Below are 21,130 nucleotides of genomic sequence, written 5' to 3'. Positions count from 1 at the left end.
TTGATTCAAATTGATTGTGTTTCACAAGACCATGATTTGATTGTTGATTCGATATTGATTTCCGGTATATTAAATACTTATGCACATTTAAAGAATGCTTGCATGTGTAAATGTCTAAGTGTTTAAAATACAAGTGAATTAAAATGGAACCCAGTAGCATACAAATTCATTAATTCTGTTAAGCACTGAATGATTTCATCAACAGCCTTTCTATTGTAACTTTGCTCGAGCTAGGTAACAGTGTGGCGATTATATCATATATTTATGTTAATCAGGTCTAGTTGTATTTGTTGTATTTTCGGCTGAACCTACAATTTTAGGTAACGAGTGGATGAAATAATAATGAAATAATTTATTTAGGCAGAATCCTGGAACAAGCGCAAAAAGTACACATTAGTGCAAAACACAGCTATATATAGCTTTTTTCTTAACACGAATGGTGCATTATTTATAAAGATTATTATAAAGCATTCACTGTATTGTCTGGCTTCAAATCTTGCAGAAAATCTTGCATATCTACTATTTTCTAATACAAATTTATGAGAAACCAAATTATCTTATCACTATTCCGATTATTATTTGTAAACATTTCTTTTAATTTCCAGCATGAAGAAATACCATGAATTGGAAATTTGAAAGTTTTAAATTGTTTGCTCGTTCTTTCTTCTCCTTAAAGAGGCCAGTAAAGAGCAGCGCTCGACATGACCGCTTCAGAGAGCTTCCAAGCAAGCACTTTGCAGTATTTACTTTACAGCGTCACTTGATCTCCACTCCAGTCTGTGCATCTTTAAGAGTTTATGGGCTGTTTTTAAAGCAGGGCCAGGAAGAAGAGCCAAGCCTCACACTGGCAGCAGACAACCACTGACGCCTGCAATATCCCAGCACCCCTAGCTTTACCCAAGTCGTGCCGGGTCCCATGTGCACCCCCACTGCACCCACTCTGCAACAGTGCAGCCATAAAATTCACCTACCAGTAAAAACAGCCAAGACCTTAAGCATTCTAACAGTGTGGAGCCGAGTCGTGCAAAGACAGCTCATCTGCATATGCAAATGAAATCATTTTGGGTTTTTTAGGGCTTCAATTTTACAGATAATAATAAAAAAAAGACATTTTTATTATGCCCAGTACCTTAAAAATATAGGGTTATTTATTTCATATGTATTTAAATAAACAAACAAGGTAATAATCAACTAAGCAGGCAAGATAGGTAGGTAAAATAAGAAGGCAAACAAATAAGAGGAGTAAGTAAGTAAGAAAACCAGAGCATATGTAAACGAGTAATGCACATAAAGTAGTATGTAGGAAAGTGAACAAGTACATTCATAAACAAGTACATATTACAATAAACGTGTCTATAATTAAGTGAATACACAAGTGGAGAAGTAAAAAGTTTGCTAACGAAAATCAATTAAGTAAGAAATTAAGTAGGTAAGAAACAAACAGAATCAAATTTTACCAGATATATTGATCGAAATTCTCAATTCATTTTCTTCTGAAGCTTCATGCTTGGACACACTAAAGAAAGTAGCACTTAAACAAACAGGGCATTAAACAGATTAGACTTTGATAGATCTGCGGGTGTTTTGTGAAGACTTTTTCCATGGCAGAAATACTTTACGGGGCAGCTTTTGGGCCAACATTGGGTGCATTTTCTCCTGATTACAGAGAGGAAATTTTTGGCTTTCAAAGGCCAAGCTGGAGTTCTCTGCTCACTGGGAACACTGGTGCTTGAGAAGTTTTTTTTATTTTTAAGGGAGAAGGTTTAGACAAAGGTCACAGTGCACTCCTCCGGCTGCTTATTACCTCAGGCTTAGTCTGCAGTGTGTGGGTTCGAAGCTCCTCACTGGTTTTAATGGTCTGTTCGGCATCCTTAGTGTGTAGTTTTCTGCAACTCCACCACCATCAGAGCTGGAAATGAATCAACACCTTCGTACCAAATATGTAAAATCACATTGTTTAAAAAAAAAATAAAATAAATAATAATAATCCTTTTTTTTTGTTGTCTTGAACAGAAGTGGTCCAGTGTGAATAGTCCACTCTTCCTCCCACTGATTCCTCCTCGCTCTCCTGGATTCACCGCCGTGGTTCTGACCTATGACCGCGTTGAGAGTCTCTTCAGGGTCATCACAGAGATCTCCAAAGTGCCTAGTCTGGCTAAGCTGCTGGTGGTCTGGAATAACCAGAACAAGAGTCCACCTGAAGGTTTGAATCGATTTTACACTACATTTATTCATCAAGTTTAATAAGTACACAAACAGCTAGGTAAACATGTAAATAGGTAGTCAACATAGGTGATTAACAATAAAGCAAGAAAGTGCACAGATAAGACAATAAGCATCATTAATAGAAAACAAGTTCAAGGGTAGGTAAATCACAGGTAAATTAGTATTTACTATTTAGTATTTATACAAGCAAGTATGTTTTAGGCAGGTGGGTAAATAAATAAGTTGGAAAGAATATAAAGTAAACCAATAGGTAAGCAAATATTTAAGTACCGTATTTTTCGGACTATAAGCCGCTACTTTTTTCTGACGTTTTGAACCCCGCGGCTTAAACAACGAATCGGCTAATTTATGGATTTTTCCTGGGTTTTTCCCGGTTTCACAGACTTCAAGCCAAAAAAACTGAGCATACACATGTATTCGGGTAAGAAAAGAAGCACGAAACAGTACACAAGAACCTATTTAGGTAAGCAAACAAGTAAATTATTAAGATAAATAAGTAAACACAAATAGGTAAACAGGAAGGTAGGTAATCAGTTAGGTATGAAAACAAGTAAGCGAAAGGTAAGAAATATGTGCATAAATAACCAAGTAATAGAAAGGTAAAGAGGCAAAAGAAAAGAAAAGAAGTAGGTAAGTAAGCAATTAAAAAAACAAGTAAGCAAAGTGCATCAACCTTTTTTTTAAGGATTAGAAAAGAAATGAAAAGAACATTTATGTGACTTCTTTAGGGGAAAAAGGAAAAAAAATATATTTTCATTACATATTTACTTCAAATGTAAAGTAAAAAAAAAAAAAAAAGCCATCTTTAAAAATAAAACAGGTGAGCATTATCATCACTACACTTGTCATTCGAGATTCTGGCTTTTTCCCCTCTTTGTGCATCACGTACAAACTTTCTGTCCGGTTTTAATCTTTAACTACAAATGAGCCTGTGCTTGTAGACAAAGTTGTAACGTTGAGTAAAGGAATAGAATTTTGTAGCCTGAATTAAATCAGATTTTGTTCCGTCAAGATTCAAAGCCACACGTCGAGCCAAAGCCAAACTGGTTTTCTGGCTCGTGCTTAGATTGTAAATGAGAAGCAACTATTTGGCCTATATTCTAGTAAATGTTTAGGAAAAAAGGCCAGTGGAAAATATTTGCTCTATTGAGGTCTTGTTCTTTTACTTTTGCATGTCTATAGACATATATAACTTTCTATTACTCATTAAATACAATGTTTAGTTTTTATTACACTTTACCCACTATTGGCAGTTAAATAAAGAAAAATAATTAAACAACTGCTACTTTAAATCCCAAAATCATTATATTGCTGCACTTCATTGTCCATTTTCAGATTGTAAGGCGGCTCTAAACGAGTGTTTCATTAAAATCCTGCAAGACTAAAAGTTACTGTATTTTAGACTGTTTTGATATCAAAGTATTTTTTTTTGTTAGATCTGAATGTTAATTCCAGTCAAATAAAAATTCTGTTATTTCTCAGTATGTATGTGTAATATGCCAAAATAATATATCTCAGTGTACTTAGACACCATACATCACAATAAATAATATTGTTAAAGCAAATCTTTCTAATGTATTCAGAAGGCTGAAATAGGTTCAGATTTTTTTGTCCAGCATTTATAAAATGAAATTATTAAAATTAAAAATTTTACTAATATGATAAGCATTTTTTTTTTAATTAAGGAGATTGAAGGTGTGGGTTCCAAGTGTTGAATTTGCATGTGGTCTCTTTTGACAGTGCATGACATGTATGAGAACAGTGTGACAGCAGTGAAGTGTGCAGTAGAAACGACAGACTGGTTCAAGGTGGAGGTTGGACTGCGTCAAGGATTGGCTCTGAGCCCTTTCCTGTTTGCAGTGGTGATGGACAGGTTGACGGAAGAATCAGATCAGACAGGAGTCTCCATTAACTATGATGTTTGAGGATGATATTGTGATTTGTGGTAGGGAGCCGGTTGAGAAGAGCCTGGAGAGGTGGAGGTACATGAATGAGTGAGCGGGAATGAAAGGAAGGGAGAAGAGGTGGTGATGGTGAAGGAGTTTAGGTACATGGGGTCAACAGTGCAAAGTAATGGAGAGTGTGTTAGAGAAGTGAAGAGAAGAGTGCAGGCAGGGTGGAGTGGGTGGAGAAGAGTGGCAGGAGTGATTTGTGATAGAAGGGTATCTGCAAGAGTGAAAAGGAAAGTTTATAGGACTGTGGTGAGACCTGCGATGTTGTATTGTTTAGAGACAGTGGCATTAACTAAAAGACAGGAGGCGGAGCTGGAGGTAGCAGAGCTGAAGACGAGATTTCCGTTGGGAGTGACGAGGATGGACAGGATTAGAAATGAGTTTATTAGAGGGACAGCGCATGTAGAACGTTTTGGAGACAAGGTGAGGGAGGGGTGATTGAGATGGTTTGGACATGTGCAGAGGAGGGACATGGGGTATATCGATAGGAGAATGCTGAGGATGGAGCCACCAGGAAGGAGGAAAGGAGAAAGGCCAAGGAGGATGTTTATGGATGTGGTGAGGGAAGACATGGAGATGGATAATCTGCTGTGGCAACCCCTAATGGGAACTTCTCACTATTTGGTTTAAAGGAATGTCGAGACAAATGATGGAGGAAATTGTTAGGCAAAAAAAAATAATTATATATATAAAACCCAGACCTTTCAGAGAGAGAACACAAGCAAAATCTTTGGTCTTTGGCTAAATCAACAATTTGGTATGTTCCTAAAAAAACAAGGAATTTACTGGCTCTCTGCAACACAAGAAGACCTTTAAGAAAACGAAGGTGTTGTATTAAGTAAATTCTTTCTGTGGTGAAGAAAATCCCTTTCACAACATTTAGCAAAGTCAGGAACACTCAGGAGGGGTTAAGCATAGCATTGTTGGAGTCTGCATGCAAAATACATTGAGGTTTGACTTGAAGATTCAAACTACCATAAAACTCGAGAACAGAAAAGCAAAATTTGATATTGTTAAAAACATTTAAAAAATCCTGGCCAGTTCTGGAACAAGATTATTCAAACAGATGAAACCAAAAATTTACATGTACCAGAACTATTTTAAAAGAAGTGTATGGAGAAGAAAAGGAAAGGCTTATGATCCAAAGCACATCAATGATGATGTGACTGTTGAGTGAAGCATCATGATGAATTCTGAAGTGCATAGAGCTAAGCTTTGTGCTTAGATTCAGTCAAATTCTGCAAATCTTCCAGTAAGATATAGATGAATAATGACCCAAGCCATACTTCTTATGGCAAAGAAATGAAATCAATGTACTTCAATGGCCCTTTCAGACACCTGACATCAATCTATGCAAGAAATTAATTATGTTTTCCACATACATTTGAGTAATGTAATTATTTCGAGGAATACTTTGAAGTGGACTAATGGGTGAGTGTTGCCTTTGATTGGAGGCGTCAGTGGAGCCAAGCGGGGGCTTTGTGACCCATTACGACTAATAAGGTCCTCTTTACAGGTCAAAGCTGAAATAAGAATGTATTTCTTTGTTTTTCTTCTCTTCCATCTCCTCCCTCCATGTGTACTGTTAAATATCGTCTTTGTTAATGTGGAGCAATTTTCACTCTGCTTATGCTTCTAGTGTCTGTACATTTTTTTTTAAGTGTAGTGTTTTCTATGTGGAACTTTATTAACAGAGGTGATGTGTGAGTAATGATTTTTCTTTTTTGGAAACTGAAGGCTTGTAACTGCATACAAAGCCGATTACAGTCTCCAAGAGCCATCTCAGAGAGCCTGGCCATTTTTCTAAATAATTCTGTGGACTCATAGAAATTATGTGTGAATCATTTCAGCATTCAGTTTATTCCCTGTACGTCTTTACCAGACGAGAATGTACACGAGTGGCTCTGTAAAAATCCCTATCGGTATGCTCTCAGAATTTAATTACACACTCCCACCATGTCCTCTCCCCCATATCATAGTAAAGCAGGACCTTCTCTGTATCTTTATTAGGTGACATGATACACACCGTCCATCTTACTCGTGCTGTGGCGCACTCCCAAGCTCTTACACAACTGAACATACAGTGGCTTGTCTTACTTGCCCTGCGAGGAATGTCATTGTGGTTGGATTCATACGTGCTCGTTGTGTTTAGACATTTCTCTTTGACCTCTCTATGACCATCTCTTATTTCTCAAATGTAATATATTAAACCGTTTTTTATTTGTTGGTTTTATTCCCCAACACAGAATCTCTGTGGCCCAAGATCGCAGTTCCTCTAAAGGTGGTGCGCACCAAAGAAAACAAACTCAGCAATCGCTTCTTTCCCTTCAATGAGATCGAGACGGAGGCGGTGCTGGCCATTGATGATGACATCATCATGCTGACCTCTGACGAGCTGCAGTTTGGATACGAGGTAACGAATTGTACTTCTCGTTTATTTAGAATTCAGTTTTTCGAATTTTGCATAGACACACACTCATATCTAATCTAATTTTACCTATTTTTAAACTGTCCTTAATGTACCTCTATTAGTGTTTATTTCAGAATCCTGACCTTTTTTCATGCTTTAAACTTTCTCTTAAATCATTCCTCAACTGGAAAGTTATTCCTTGAGATCTCTGGGAATTTAGTTGGGCTATGTGTAATACAGTATAAAAGATTGGAAGTGATTCTCTATGAAAATTCAAAAATAGTTTGTTTTAGCATTCCTTTGTATGTCTTAGGTGTGGCGGGAATTCCCAGACAGGCTAGTTGGATATCCTGGCCGACTCCATTTATGGGACCATGAAATGGGGAAGTGGAAGTACGAGTCAGAGTGGACCAATGAGGTGTCCATGGTGCTGACCGGAGCTGCATTTTATCACAAGGTACTCAAACGCACCGTCACCAAAAAATTGGGTTAAAATTATTAGTACCGTGGTACCTCGACATACGAGTTTAATTCGTTCCGTAACCTTGCTCGTATGTCAATTTGCTCGTATTTCAAAGCAAATTTTCCCATTGAAATTAATTGAAATGCCATTAATCCGTTCCAGCCCCCAAAATGCCACCCCAGTTGTTTTTGTTAAGTGTTTTTGAATAAGAAAAATGTATTTATAAATGACAAATATTGTATAAAAACATAATAAAAGAGAATGTAAAGAAATAAACTGGTTAAGCGTAGTACATATCATTGAAGTACTACGCCCGTACTGCCTCGCCAAGTCAATCACTCGCACACCTTGCTCATGTTTTCCTATGATTTCACGCTTTAATTCAATAGACATCATCTTCTTCTGAGCACTAACCTTTCCACTCACTTTCTTCGGACCCATAGTTATAAAAAGAAATGTGATTAAGTACTGTAAATGTACAAAAAGCACAAAACGCGAGCACAACTTATCAAAGCTGCTTCGACAGCGAGGCAAACAAGCACGCTGACTGAGGCCAGCGTTGCTGATTCATCTCGAGATTCTTCACAGCCACGTGTTAGTGTGTGTGTGTATCGAGACGAATCAGCAACGCTAACTGAGGCGTCTTGAGCTTGTACCTCAAATTTTTGCTCGCGTAACAAAGCAAAAAATCGACATAGTGACCGCTCGTATCTCAAAAAACTTGTATGTTAGGGCACTTGTATGTCGATGTACCACTGTACTTACATTACAGTGTACAGCTGAATACACAAATAAAACATATATATATAACACACAGTTAAGAATTCAAACATAATAACACAAAATCAGAGTCCAAATGTTGTGTTTCATTATACAGCAAGGTTCATATTGCAGACAATTTGCATATTACTGACAATATGCTCAAGACTCCCTCAGTGACCAGCTGAACATGCCAACAAAATAGACTTTATAGAGGATATAGTTCATTTTTAAACCTGGTTCCACTCAAATTTATTTGCTTATTAGAGATAAACTTAATTCAGTATATATTAGGATAAAGTATATATTATAATAGACATTTTTGCTTTTGCAGTACTTCAATTACCTGTACACATACAAGATGCCTGGAGACATTAAAAACTGGGTAGACGCTCATATGAACTGTGAGGATATCGCCATGAACTTCCTGGTGGCCAACATCACAGGGAAAGCTCCTATAAAGGTAAATAGATTTCATTCAATTTAGTCTGTTATTATTAAACTTGCATTGTTGATGCACAACATATTTGCTATATTTCATGAGACTTCAACAAATACTGACTTGTGCCGGGGATGGAACCACTGTTAATAGCAGCTAATATAATTGGGAAATATTTTGTACATATTTCCCAACCTTAAAAGTAGCAATAAATAGATAAGAAAGGTACGAGGTGTAGTGCTTACATCAGTAAGCTTTGTAATTTGCCAAATTGTTAAGGTGTAAGACACTCAGGGAAACTCCTGCTGTTGTAGGAAAATAATCATTTAAGGGTGGAAGTCCAATCTGGTGTTCATTATTCACCAGTAACTGTACCACACACACACACACACACACACACACACACACACACACACACACACACACACACACACACACACACACACCCTTCTGATTCAAGTTGAAGAATGTTCAATACAAATACAGCAACGTATTATCTTATTTTTCTCCTTCTGTTTTCCTTCTTGTTATATATTTTTTCCATCATCATCAACTTTGTTCTTGTTCTTGTAATTAGTTTTATTTTATCATTGTAATCTTTTCTTATTATTAAAAGTCACAAAGCCTTTTATTACTATAAGTTTTATCAGCACGATGTCACACCTGGTTGATTAATATATATATATATATATATATAGAATTGTTGAGCATGTCAAAACCTTTTGAAACATAATACGAAAGTACAAAAATTTTATACGTAAGTTCAGTCTCTGTCATTATTTTGTGTAAAGGTAGATGTGAGATTCAGGTGAAAACACTGATTGGTCCTGCTTCCTGTGCAGGTGACGCCACGTAAGAAGTTCAAGTGCCCTGAGTGCACGGCGATAGACGGTCTGTCGTTGGACCAGACACACATGGTGGAGAGGTAAAGTATAAACACTGTATAGGACAAAGCAGAACCCTGGGAGCTCTCAGAACCTGGCATGGCTTCCTCCTGCATCTGAAACACATTCTGTATTCTCTCTCTTTCTCCTCCCACCCAACAATAGTCTCATTGTGGTGCTTCACAGGAGACATGTGCATTTATCAGCCAAACACTGAGGAACCTCTCCATCCAATTTTAGGCTGTGTTTGCATGCCAAGCTCGAGTCTGATCAGCACCCCGACGCTCACGCTAAACCAGAGCTCAGAAAACATCGCCTTCCATTTTCCTAACCGCTTTACAAAAGAAAGAACCCACTTTAGCTGACAAACCATTACACAGACATGTATTAGGTTCTGTTTTAGTTCAGAAAAATAAACCAAAACCAGATAATCAAACACTTTTTGTCACAACCTTTAAACATCCAACATAATGTGTTCTATATGAGCTTAAAACCCCTAAATTAACCCTAAACCCTAAATTATTTAGCATTCTCCTAAAAAGAGTAGCAAGATAGCTAAATGTTAAACTCCTGACAGGCTCTAGATACTATAGAGACAATATTGAACAATCATTTGTATCACATTTATCCAAGGACCTTCAGGTCTCCATCCATTAGCTTTAAGGTTCTAAATGTATTTTCTGTATAAACTCCATATACACTCCATAAGTTAGTGATCTTATATTTATATATATATATATATATATATATATATATATATATATATATATATATATATATATATATATATATATATATATATATATACACACACATACACACATATGTTTATTTATTGGATTTTTGTCCAAATTATTGTCTAAATAGCTGGCAACAAAAAAGATGCACTTTAAGCTGTACATTGTGTGCATACTATGCAAAGCCACATTTCCTAGTCATCATCTTCATGTTTTTGTCTGCTTGAAAGGAGAAATAAATAAATAAATTTGTGTATCTTGTATTAGAGCAGTTAACCTTTTTTTTTTTTTGTACAATTCTTTTATACTGACCACTGGATGTTCAACATGGCACCTCATGGAAAAGACTCTCTGAGGATTTGAGAATTAGAATTGTTGCTCTCCACAAAGATGCAAAGGCTATAAGAAGATCAGTATCACCCTGAAACTGAGTAACAGTGCAGTGGTCAGGGTCATACAGAGGTTATCCAACATGGGTTCCACTCGGAACAGACATCTCAAGGGTCCATCAAAGAAGTTGAGTCCTTGTGCTGTGCGTCAGGTGCAGAATCTAACTTCAAAAAAAAAGATTTGAGTGCTGCAGCATTGCTTTAGAGTTTGCAGAAGCGGAAGGTTTGTTTGTCAGTGCTCAGAACATACACCACACACTGCAACAAGTCAGTTTGCATGCCTTCGTCCCAGAATGAAGTCTCTTCTGAAGCTGGCTCACACGAAAGCCTGCAAAAAGTTTGCTAAAGACAACCTGTCCAAGAGCATAAATTATATTATTGGAACCATGTCCTGTGATCTGATGAGATTTAGATAAACTTGTTTGGCTCAGATGATGTCCAGCATGGTGGTGGTAGCATCATGGTCTGGGGCTGCATGAGTGCTGCTCGTACTGGGGAGCTGCAGTTCATTGAGGGAAACATGTATTCCAACAAGTATTCCTGTGACATTCTAAAGCAGAACATGATGCCCTCGCTTCAAACAAGAACGGCAGTTTTCCAGCATAATAACAACTCCAAACACACCGCTAAGATGACAACTGCCTTGCTGAGGAAACTGAAGGTGAAGTTGATGAAGTATGTCTCCAGCCCTAAGCCCTATTGAGCACCTGTAGGGCATCCTCAAGCGGAAGGTGGAGAAGCCCCATGTGTAGAACATCTAGCAGTTCTTTGATGTCATTATGAAATAGTGGATGAGGATCCCAGCAATAACCTGTGCATCTCTGGTCAGATTTTACATGTTCACTTAGGGTGTACCTACATTTGTTGCCAGCTATTTAGACAATAATGGCTGTATAAAATTATTAAAGAAACAAATAATAAATAAATTTTATTTATATATATATATATATATATATATATATATATATATATATATATATATATATATATATATATATATATAATTTTTGTTTATTTATTTATTTATTTATTTATTTTAATTGCCAAGAAATTAGTTTTTCAGCTCATAAAGAATTGCAGATATGTAACTAGGTTAAGGAAGTTAATTGCACTCAGTGGCATGCCACCTCTGCGTGAGTGATAGCTTTAGCACTTGAAAGTGAGCCGGTAGCTTGCGCTCCGCTCCAGGCCTGAACAAGTGCACGACCTTGGAAGTGAATAAAGAGTGTTACTAATAGAGTCTGGCTCCACAGACCATGCAGCCCTTTGACTGGAGGCACAGTGGAGATTGATGGGGTCTTTCTGGTCACGCTTCTCGCTCTGAACATGTTTCCTGCCATAAAAGCCAGGCTTTGCACCACTACAAAAAAATACCAGTGCTTTGTCGAACTGCAGTCTATGCTGGAACTAGTATTCTCTTCGTCACTCCCTCTTTGAATGTCTCATCATTTTGTAGTATGATTTCTTTTCTTTTTTTTTAGCATGTTTGTCACACTTTAATGTTTCAGCTCATCAAACTAATTTAAATATTAGTAAAAGATAACACAAATGAACAAAACATGCAGTTTTTAAATGAAGGTTTTTATTATTGAGGAAAAACAAAATCGCGATAACTTGCAATGAGTCTGTTACAGCGCTTTGGAAGAATTTTGGTCACTCATCTATGCAGAATTGTTGTAATTCAGTCACATTGGAGGGTTTTTGAGCATGACCCGCATTTTTAAGGTCATGCCACAGCATCTCAATAGGATTCAGGTCAAGACTTTGACTAGGCCACTCCAAAGTCTTTATTTGTTTTTTCTTCAGCCATTCAGAGGTGGACCTGCTGGTGTGTTTTGGATCATTGTACTGCTGCAGAACCCAAGTTCGGTTCAGCTTGAGGTCACAAACAGATGGCCAGACATTCTCCTTTAAGGATTTTTTGGTAAACAGCAGAAATCATGGTTCCATTTATCACAGCAAGTCTTCCAGCACTCGAAGCAGCAAAACAGCCCCAGACCATCACACTACCACCACCATATTCTACTGTTGGTATGATGTTCTTTTTCTGAAATGCGGTGTTACTTTTACACCAGACATAATGGGACACACACCTTCCAAAAATTTTAACTTTTGTCTCGTCAGTTCACAGAGTATTTTCCGAAAAGTCTTGGGGATCAAGATGTTTTCTGGAAAAACTGAGACAAGCCTTTATGTTCTTTTTGCTCAGCAGCGGTTTTCGTCTTGGAACTCTGCCATGCAGACCATTTTTGCAGAGTCTCTTTCTTATGGTGAAGTCATGAACACTGACCTTAACTGAGGCAAGTGAGGCCTGCAGTTCTTTGGATGTTGTTGTGGGGTATTTTGTGACCTCTTGGATGAGTCGTCGCTGTGCTCTTGGGGTAATTTTGGTCAGCCGGCCACTCCTGGGAAGGTTCTCCACTGTTCCATGGTTTTGCCATTTGTGAATAATAGCTCTCACTGTGGTTCACTGGAATCCCAAAGCTTTAGAAATGGCTTTGTAACCTTTTCCAGACTGGTAGATCTCATTTACTTTCTTTCTCATTTGTTTCTGGATTTCTTTGGATCCCTGCATGATGTCTAGCTTTTGAGGATCTTCACTTTGTCAGGCAGGTCCTATTTAAGAGATTTCTTGATTGCGAACAGGTGTGGCAGTAATCAGGCCTGGGTGTGGCGAGAGAAAATGAACTCTGGTGTGATGAACCACAGTTTTAACAGGGGGGCAAGCACTTTTTTACACAGGGCCATGTAGTTTTGGATTTTGTTTTCCCTCAATAATAAAATCCTTCATTTAGAAACTGCATGTTGTGTTCACTTGTGTTATCCTTTACTAATATTCAAATTAGTTTGATGATCTGAAACATTAAAGTGTGACAAACATGCAAAAAAAATAAGCAATCGGGAAGGGAGCAAACACTTTTTCACACCACTGTACTTATATAGAACCCTATTGCAAGATATTTAGGATGGGCAGAACCCATCATAAATATCTAAGATCCCTGAAATTTCCAGTTATCACATTTTGTTTCTTATTTAGCTCTTGGTACAAGGTTCTACAGCAGTACTTATAGTGTTCATCAGATAATTAAGGGTTCTTTCATTGGTATTTTGAATAAATAAAGCAGTCTTTAGCTTTAAATATAAGGTGTTTTGCAAATCTGTTTTGATAGGAAATGATTGTTTGCATAGGAATTTTAAGACACCAGGGTTAAGAGCTTCTTAATGAACACTTGAAACACTTGAACATCTTTGTTCTACCTGTTTGTGTGTGTGTGTGATTTAAACTCTAGCCACTGAATACTCAGTAAACTCTTATTAAAAACACGTTCTTTAAAGTTCTTTAATGGTATGATGAATTATTATTTGTTGAATAAAGTACAAAACGGATTCTATACAGGCTTAAAGTGTACAGAAAGCTAAGAACCCTAATTATCTTATAACTTCTTTTGTAGGTTCTTTGTTTTGCTTGTGATCATTCTTCTGACATGCAGGCAGTCGTAAATTCTTGTCATGAGTTTTTATTACATCCCGCAGAGGTTTATATTTGAGTTGTCGACTAGCACTCGAGTCCTGCAGGGAAAATAAATATTTGATTTACAGATGATATTCTGTTGAGAGGAAAAAAATGAGTTTGTCTTTCTCAGAAACTTTGCGCAATTTTGTTCGCCTTAAATCTCGCTCTAATTTGAATCGACGTTTAGGTAAAAATGCGTATAACATCATTTTAGACAACTGCACACTAATTGATCAAATAAATAATAAAAATATACATCCTGTCTGCCAGGTAAAGGTTTATTTCAGAGGTGGTGGGGCAACCTGTAAGCATATAAGTTCACTGGTGTTTATCCAGGTGGCGCAAATATCAATTAAAATCTAAATGATCAAAATTCAATAAAAAAAAGTGTTGTTCTTCAGGGAGCGCCATTAAAACTGCTTTTTACAATATACAAATATGGCACAGGGGGCTAAGGGCAACTCTAAACGTGATGCACCACCCCCATGCTTCACAGATCATAGCACTTTTGCAAGGAACTCAAGATATTTCAATGCAACTTGTACCGTCTCATTCTCATGCACCTGTTTTAAACAGAAAATCTTTATTTCCTTTTCTTGTAGGTCTGAGTGCATAAACAAATTTGCATCTGTATTCGGCACCATGCCTTTGAAAGTGGTGGAGCACCGTGCTGATCCTGTTTTATACAAGGATGACTTTCCGGAGAAGCTCAAGAGTTTTCCTAACATTGGAAGTTTATGACCGACCCCCTCCTTACATCTTCGTCTCGTACAAATCACGTCACAGACACTCTAGGATTCATCGATTTTTGTTGAACAAATTGAGACCATTTCTTGTATGGTTACTGACGGGGCGGGACATGACATGATGGAGGAAATCGCTGTGTCTCCACTTTGTTCTTTTTTCGAGATGGATCTTCAGGAAGGCAGAACCGATATCTGGAACGTCACAGGGAGCATAATTGTGTCAGTCAATAACACTGAAAATTAGGGTCCACTGATCAGAAAGGTTGTGTTTGACCTTGATATAATGCACACAATTGTGGCATTTTATATGTTTTTATGAAAAAACAAGGATTGGATTGGAGAGTTTTGAAGTATTATCACGGATATTAAATGTCCTGGATGTCTCTGTGTTCCGGTTATATGTTTCTCATTCAGAATTACCCACATTTGAATGTGTTTTACTGTATTTAATGAATAATACGTACTGCTTTTCAATACAAACTGGGTTTTGAGGGTTCAGTATTAAATAGTTAGCTGAAGTTTGCCTTTTTTTTTTTTTTTTTTTTATTAAGACAGAATTCTTTACTTCAGTTGGTACATAAATCATTTGAAAAAGCTAATGTTCATTGTTACAAACAGGTTGCATTTTTCTGTTTCAGCTAGCTTCCTACATTTTTAGATTCAATGAAACATTAGGTTCTAGTTAAATTAAATAATTAAAGATTTGCAACTTCCAAAATAACCACAAATGTTCTGTGTTCTCGGGAAACCCAAGATTCTGCATAGAGTCAAGTTTTTCCAATAGTTCGTTGTTTCTAGAAGTTTGGAACTTTCGATTATTCAGCGAACCCTTAAAAACCCATCAAGAACCATGTATTAACGTAGCTAAATGTTAAACTCCTGACATCATCAAGATATTAAAAAGCTAATTCTAAGCAATCATTAAGGTTTATGGCTAATTTAAAACCATTAATGGGTCTTAAAATTCTACCTAGAACCCTATGGAAAAATGGTTTCCAATGAATTCTTTAAAGAATTGTTTATTCTAGGAGTGTGGGTAACTGAATAAGTATGCATTGCAAACTCCAAATTGTTGCTCATTATTTTCTTCTTAGTATCAAGAACCTGTCAGCAGTTTAACAGTCAGCTTTTGGGTTGGAGAAAAGGTTCTTTAAGCTTCCAGCACTTTATTATTGTGGAAGTTGTAGTGTGTTGTAGGTTCCACACAGAACCTTAAAGAATTCTTCCCATGAGGAAAAGCTACAACTCTTAACGCATTTTAAAGTTTCTGCAGTGTGTAATACATGGCCAGGTTTCACCCATTTTAAAGAATAAAAGTACTTTTTCCCAAAACATCTTTGATAAATAAAAAAACCCGGGCTGTCATTCCTGCATTGTGAAATTTGAGCATATTCCAGTCAAAAGTTGAGAAATTTCTAACTCACATATACACATTGAAACAACAATGCAGGTGCAAAGATATAGAAACACTGGCCTTGTTTTTACTTAGCAGTTACATGTATAATAATATATATATATACATTTATACATAAAGATGATTAAACCCTTTACTGTATTTAAAAAAAAAAATGTATGGGGTTTTGGATTTAGTTATGTACAGTAAACACAGAGTTTCAGGTTATTAGTAGCATTTTACTCTAAAACTTGTTCTTACAGCAACATCGAGCCTGAGGAATATCCTTTTTTTTTTTTATACTAAAGCAGTGGTCAGAACAAAAATGAGTAAAACTAAAAAAAAAAGGCAAATTCACAGAACAGGAATGAAGTGGTTTATTTCAATTCTTCTCGACTTCATCAAGATTTAGCTTCATCGTTGTTGATCGAATTGGAAATGTAGGTGAGATCAGTGACTCGTTGATCTTTATTAAGGTGGAGGAGATGCTAAATATTAAGTAGCGCTCACATAGTACAAAGATTTTCATGTTAACTGTATTTGCACCTCTGTAAATATCCCAATCTTTATTCAATAGTAGCATTTCACATTTATGCTTGTATTATATCAGTCTGTGAGAAGTTTTATAATTATTATTTTTAAACACTGACTAGAATAAATATCGAGTCACGGCTTGTGTCTTGACTGACATTTCTAAATCTCTAAATTGCTTATGTGCAGTCTATGAACTCTCATTTTTATTTACATTTTCTTTTTAATAGCAAAAAAAGAATCGTGTTTTTTTTTGTTGTTTCAAGCAACAAATGACATTTTCTAAAGCATGCCTAAGTGACATTGTGAAGTTAAAACTAAGCAGTGGTGTGTGTGTTGTGTGTTTTTATGGTTTCTGTTGTCTAGGGATGGAGCAGATGTCTGAGCTCTGTGAATGATTTAAGTGCAGGAGCCTGCATGTCTGAGATAAATGCATTTCATCTCTATGGGGAGTGAACTTGTGAAGAGAAATGTATTCCTGCTCTGCCTTTTCCCTGACAGAGAAAGAGAAAATCTGGTAAGGAGGAGGTTTCTGCAACGACTTGGGTATTGGAAATGTCAGCGAATGACCAATTACGTAGCGAGAGCCAGATTGTCTGCAGCTCTTTCTGCTTTATGAAGTGTCTGTTATTTAGTCCGAGTGAGCGTTTGTGGGAGTGTTGCAATTGATTCAGGGTTTTAAATGGGTCTGCTTTATGAGAAGTGTGTGTGTGTGTGTGTGTGTGTGTGTGTGTGTGTGAGAGAGAGAAAGAGAACACACTAAGACAAGCACAATCATTGGTTATTGTTTCTATAGTAACAGCTCATTAACTAATAATACGCCAATTCAATGTTGTTGATATTTTGTAAAATGATCATTTAACATTTAATGGAATGAGTCTCCAGTGTGAGCTAAAGTTGAGCTTAATCTCAGGAGAGATTTCAAATGGAAGTGTGTGCGAGAAAAGTGAAGTAACTACAGTTTATAGCGACTGTAACAGGCACTAATTAACAACTTTTTTAAAGTTATAAACGGATAAAATCAACATTGTGATCAGTTGCAAATTGCTGAATAAAACACTTTAAAACAATCTAATTCCAACAAGTTCTGGGTAACAAATTATGAGGGTCTTAAAAGAGGTCTTAAAAGAGGTCTTAAAATCATTGTACAAATACTGGCTTTAACCCTGTCTTAAAAGCTAAGAACCTAACAGGCCTCCATTAGAACCCTTCAAAAACCCATTTGTACCCATTGTACAGTACTTTTGAGAAAGTACCAATGTTGTGCCACAACATATCAATTCTTATTTACACCACATGAGGAGTCCTATTCCTTTAAAGCACTTTTATAACATCATGATGACGAGCACAACAAAAAGATGTGTTTATGTTAACATTAAGTTTTTTATTGATCAGTATCTAAACGGAAAAAAAGAAAACGCACACACACACACACACACACACACACACACACACACACACACACACTCACATTCAAAGCTTAAAAAAAAACATCTTAAAATGAGTGGAGCTCCCTTCCCCTACATTGGTTAGAATGTGATGTTCTTTTCCTGTCGCTGGAAGACGGTCAAACCCACACAGCTGCTGTTACTGCTGCTTCTTCTTCTTCTTCTCTCTGCTGGAACTCCATTAGTCCAATTTATTAGAGAATGGAAGAGAAATGGTGGTGCTTTGAGAATGCATGCGATGATTTCACAAGCCAAAATCTTAAAATAGTCTGAGTGGGAATTGTCCTGGGGCAAAACAAAACAAAAAAACAAAACAAAAACGGCTTCACATAAAACCAGTGGGAGCCTTGGACGGGTTTTCAGAAACGATGTGATTTGTAGCTGAGTCATTCTTCATTACGGTTGGGTAAGACAAGTTTAGGGCAATGAGATGAGGGGGAAAAAACAATAAAAGTAATAATCAAGTAGACCAAAACGTCGGAGCTTGATTATAAACCGCTTATTAGTGATATCAAACCTGGGTCAGTTACTACAAACAAAATCTTTGTAAGTGCAATAACTTGCGTTGTAAATCTTACGCACACACACAACATATATATATATATATATAGAGAGAGAGAGAATATCGACAAGCTGGAAAGTAAATAATTAAAAATGCCATACATTTAGCTTAAAGCTTCGGGAGGAGAAAAAAATGCATCACACCAAGAAAAAAAAATCACATTTGAATCCTAAAATCCACAAAACACAAACCCCAACCTCGCACACACAATAATATTAAATTCCTTGCAAGGATAATTACAACAAATTAATTACATTTTCAATTTCTAAACAGCCAAAGAAAAAAGAGAAGAAAAAAAAAAAACATTGTACATGCCCGCACACAAAAAAGCATTATATTATTATTCTAGAACTTGGATATGCCTTCTTCAGTAGTATTAGAAGTGACAATGGACAATGCAGAGATGGACTTCATTCATATTTATTTATTACTCTTTTTTATTTTTATTTAATTCTTATTTTATTTGTTTGCATAAATCATATTTACAAAGTGATCCGTTTGGGTTTAATGCTTAGTAGAACCTGCATTATTATTTTTTAAAGCTTGAACTATCCCACAGCCATTTTCGTGACCTAAGTTTTCGTGGCTAAGCTAAGAAAGCCACTTAAAGCCGGTTGTAAAATAATTCGCCACCGAGAACCGACGTCTCAGTTCTGTCACAGAATCCTGATCCGCAGTTGTCCATGTGATAATTCAACAAAAACTTTCATGAATGTCCAAGAGCCGATGGTTTGAACCGTGAGACAGGGAGTGGAGCCCGGTGCAGTGTGGGACTTTGTGTGAAAGAGGAGCCCTGACAGCTGAGCACGAGCACGAGCATGAGCGAGGCATGTTTGTTTTGCATTTACTCCGAGCACAGCTGTGTGGATCGTCCTTACTTAGAATGCTGGAACACGATATAGCCACAATCTAAATTAACCCAAGAGTGACAAAACAGGCGTTCTACATTGTACAGGAACGCATACAGGGACTAAGATAACAGTCACCAACGTCTGTGTTATCGGGTTTTCCAGCAAAAACATGGCCTTCCAGTTTCTTGTACAACCCTAAAATGCTACCAAGTATCAAGAAGCTGAATTGTAAACGTCAGACCTGTGAATTCGTTTCTAGGTACCAAATAATACACAGAATAAAAGGATTTTTAAGGGATCATTAGATTATGGAATAGGGGATAGTAACCCAGGAGTGACAAAACTGCTGTTGTACATTGGACAGGAACATGTACAGACATTGAGAAAAGTGCTGACCGAGAGCAGCAATTATTTTGTTGGGTTTTAAAGCAATAAAGGCTTTAAAACTTCTAGGCTCTGTCTGGAACCTTTACAACAGAAGGGGTTCCATGCACAAGAAGTACAACAAGCTGCTTTGTGAACTTCTGACAGGTTCTAGGTACAAATCAAAGAGCAAATAGTTCCATAAAGATTGTTTGAGGCATTGTTTGAAAATGACTGGTTCTTAGCTATGGATCTTTACAGTTCTTTTTTTTGTTTGTTTGTTTTTTTTGAAGATTGGTACCAAGGAACACCTCAAATCTTACCTCAGAGAACTGTTTCGAACCATTCAATACTCTCTTTATGTTTCAGAATGGATTCCAAAAATGAAACTTTCCGAATGCTAAAAAAACTTTACAGAACCTTTTTGTAAGTGCACAAGAATAACAAACTGCATCGGAAACCTCTGACAGGTTATAGGTATAAAAAGAAATACTGAATAGGAAAACAGGTTGTTTAAAGGGGTCATTTGGGTAATTAAATGTTTTTCCACTTGAAATCCCCTTTAAAAACCCATCTAGAACCATTTTCTCTAAAACGGTACTACGTACAAAGGTAAATTTGATTAAAGACAAATCTGTACATGAAATTGAAAACCATGGCAGGTTATTTGTAGTGTTTTTTCAGGCCCCAAACAGTACCTTACAGAAAGCTGAGAGCCCTTGAAAAAGCCATTTTCCTAAGAGGTTACCAAGTGCCAAGCTGTACCATTTGTTTGCAAAATCATTAAACTTATCAAATCTACTATTAATTTTATTACATTTCTTATCACAACTTTGTAAAATATGCAACAATTACTGTAGCAAAAGCGATGATCCTATTTTTCGAAACAACAAACCCATTAATCAGCAGATCCCTTGTTGCAGCCAATCACGTGATTTCAGTTTTAGTTATTTAGGTGACTGGATTGTGCAAGGTGGGTTTTGAATAAGTTATATTTTTTAGGGCTTTTTAAAAAAACAAAAACATTTGATGAATCTGCTTGAGTTTCAAGCATCTCATCAACATTCATCTCATCTTTTTTTCATTTCTGGCTGTAGTTAAAGTGTTAACTTTTATCAGCAATGTAAAAATAAACATACACTATATGGACAAAAGTATTGGAACATCTAGAATTTCCATTGGTTCCTCCCAAACAGCACAAAGTTGGATGGACACATTAGTATAGGATGTATATGGATGTGTGATCCAGCATGACAATGACCTTGTGCACAAAGCAAACTTTATGAAGATATGGTTTGCATGGTTTGGAGTGAAAGATCTTGAGTGACCTGCTATAAAGGTTTTACCTCAACCCTAATGAACACCTCTGGCATGAACTGTAACACTGACTGCACCCCAGGCCTCCTCACCCTACATCCGTACCTGATTTTACTAACACTCTTGTGACTGAATTAGCACAAATC

General features: G+C 36.7%; 1 protein-coding gene and 1 long non-coding RNA gene across 2 annotated transcripts in view; one reads left to right on the top strand and one right to left on the bottom strand.

Moving 5' to 3' along the window:
- The window catches only part of ext2 (exostosin glycosyltransferase 2), a 35,854-nt gene extending 19,236 nt beyond the window's left edge, over positions 1-16,618 (top strand). Inside the window, exons 10-15 of the mRNA XM_083558519.1 lie at positions 2,014-2,203; positions 6,425-6,591; positions 6,902-7,045; positions 8,145-8,273; positions 9,092-9,174; positions 14,376-16,618. Coding sequence (XP_083414645.1) covers positions 2,014-2,203; positions 6,425-6,591; positions 6,902-7,045; positions 8,145-8,273; positions 9,092-9,174; positions 14,376-14,514 — 852 coding nt within the window. The 3' untranslated portion in view covers positions 14,515-16,618. The remainder of the gene's footprint in view (positions 1-2,013; positions 2,204-6,424; positions 6,592-6,901; positions 7,046-8,144; positions 8,274-9,091; positions 9,175-14,375) is intronic.
- Positions 16,619-17,585: 967 nt separating this feature from the next.
- The window catches only part of LOC310735693, a 180,459-nt gene continuing 176,914 nt past the window's right edge, over positions 17,586-21,130 (bottom strand). The window contains exon 2 of the long non-coding RNA XR_014536365.1: positions 17,586-21,089. This is a non-coding gene — a long non-coding RNA (uncharacterized lncRNA). The remainder of the gene's footprint in view (positions 21,090-21,130) is intronic.

The sequence above is a fragment of the Silurus aristotelis genome (assembly GCF_946808225.1).
Source record: "Silurus aristotelis genome assembly, chromosome: 13".
Lineage (NCBI taxonomy): Eukaryota > Metazoa > Chordata > Actinopteri > Siluriformes > Siluridae > Silurus > Silurus aristotelis.
Note: the sequence above shows the minus strand (reverse complement) of the source record. Positions and strands in the feature narration are given on the sequence as shown.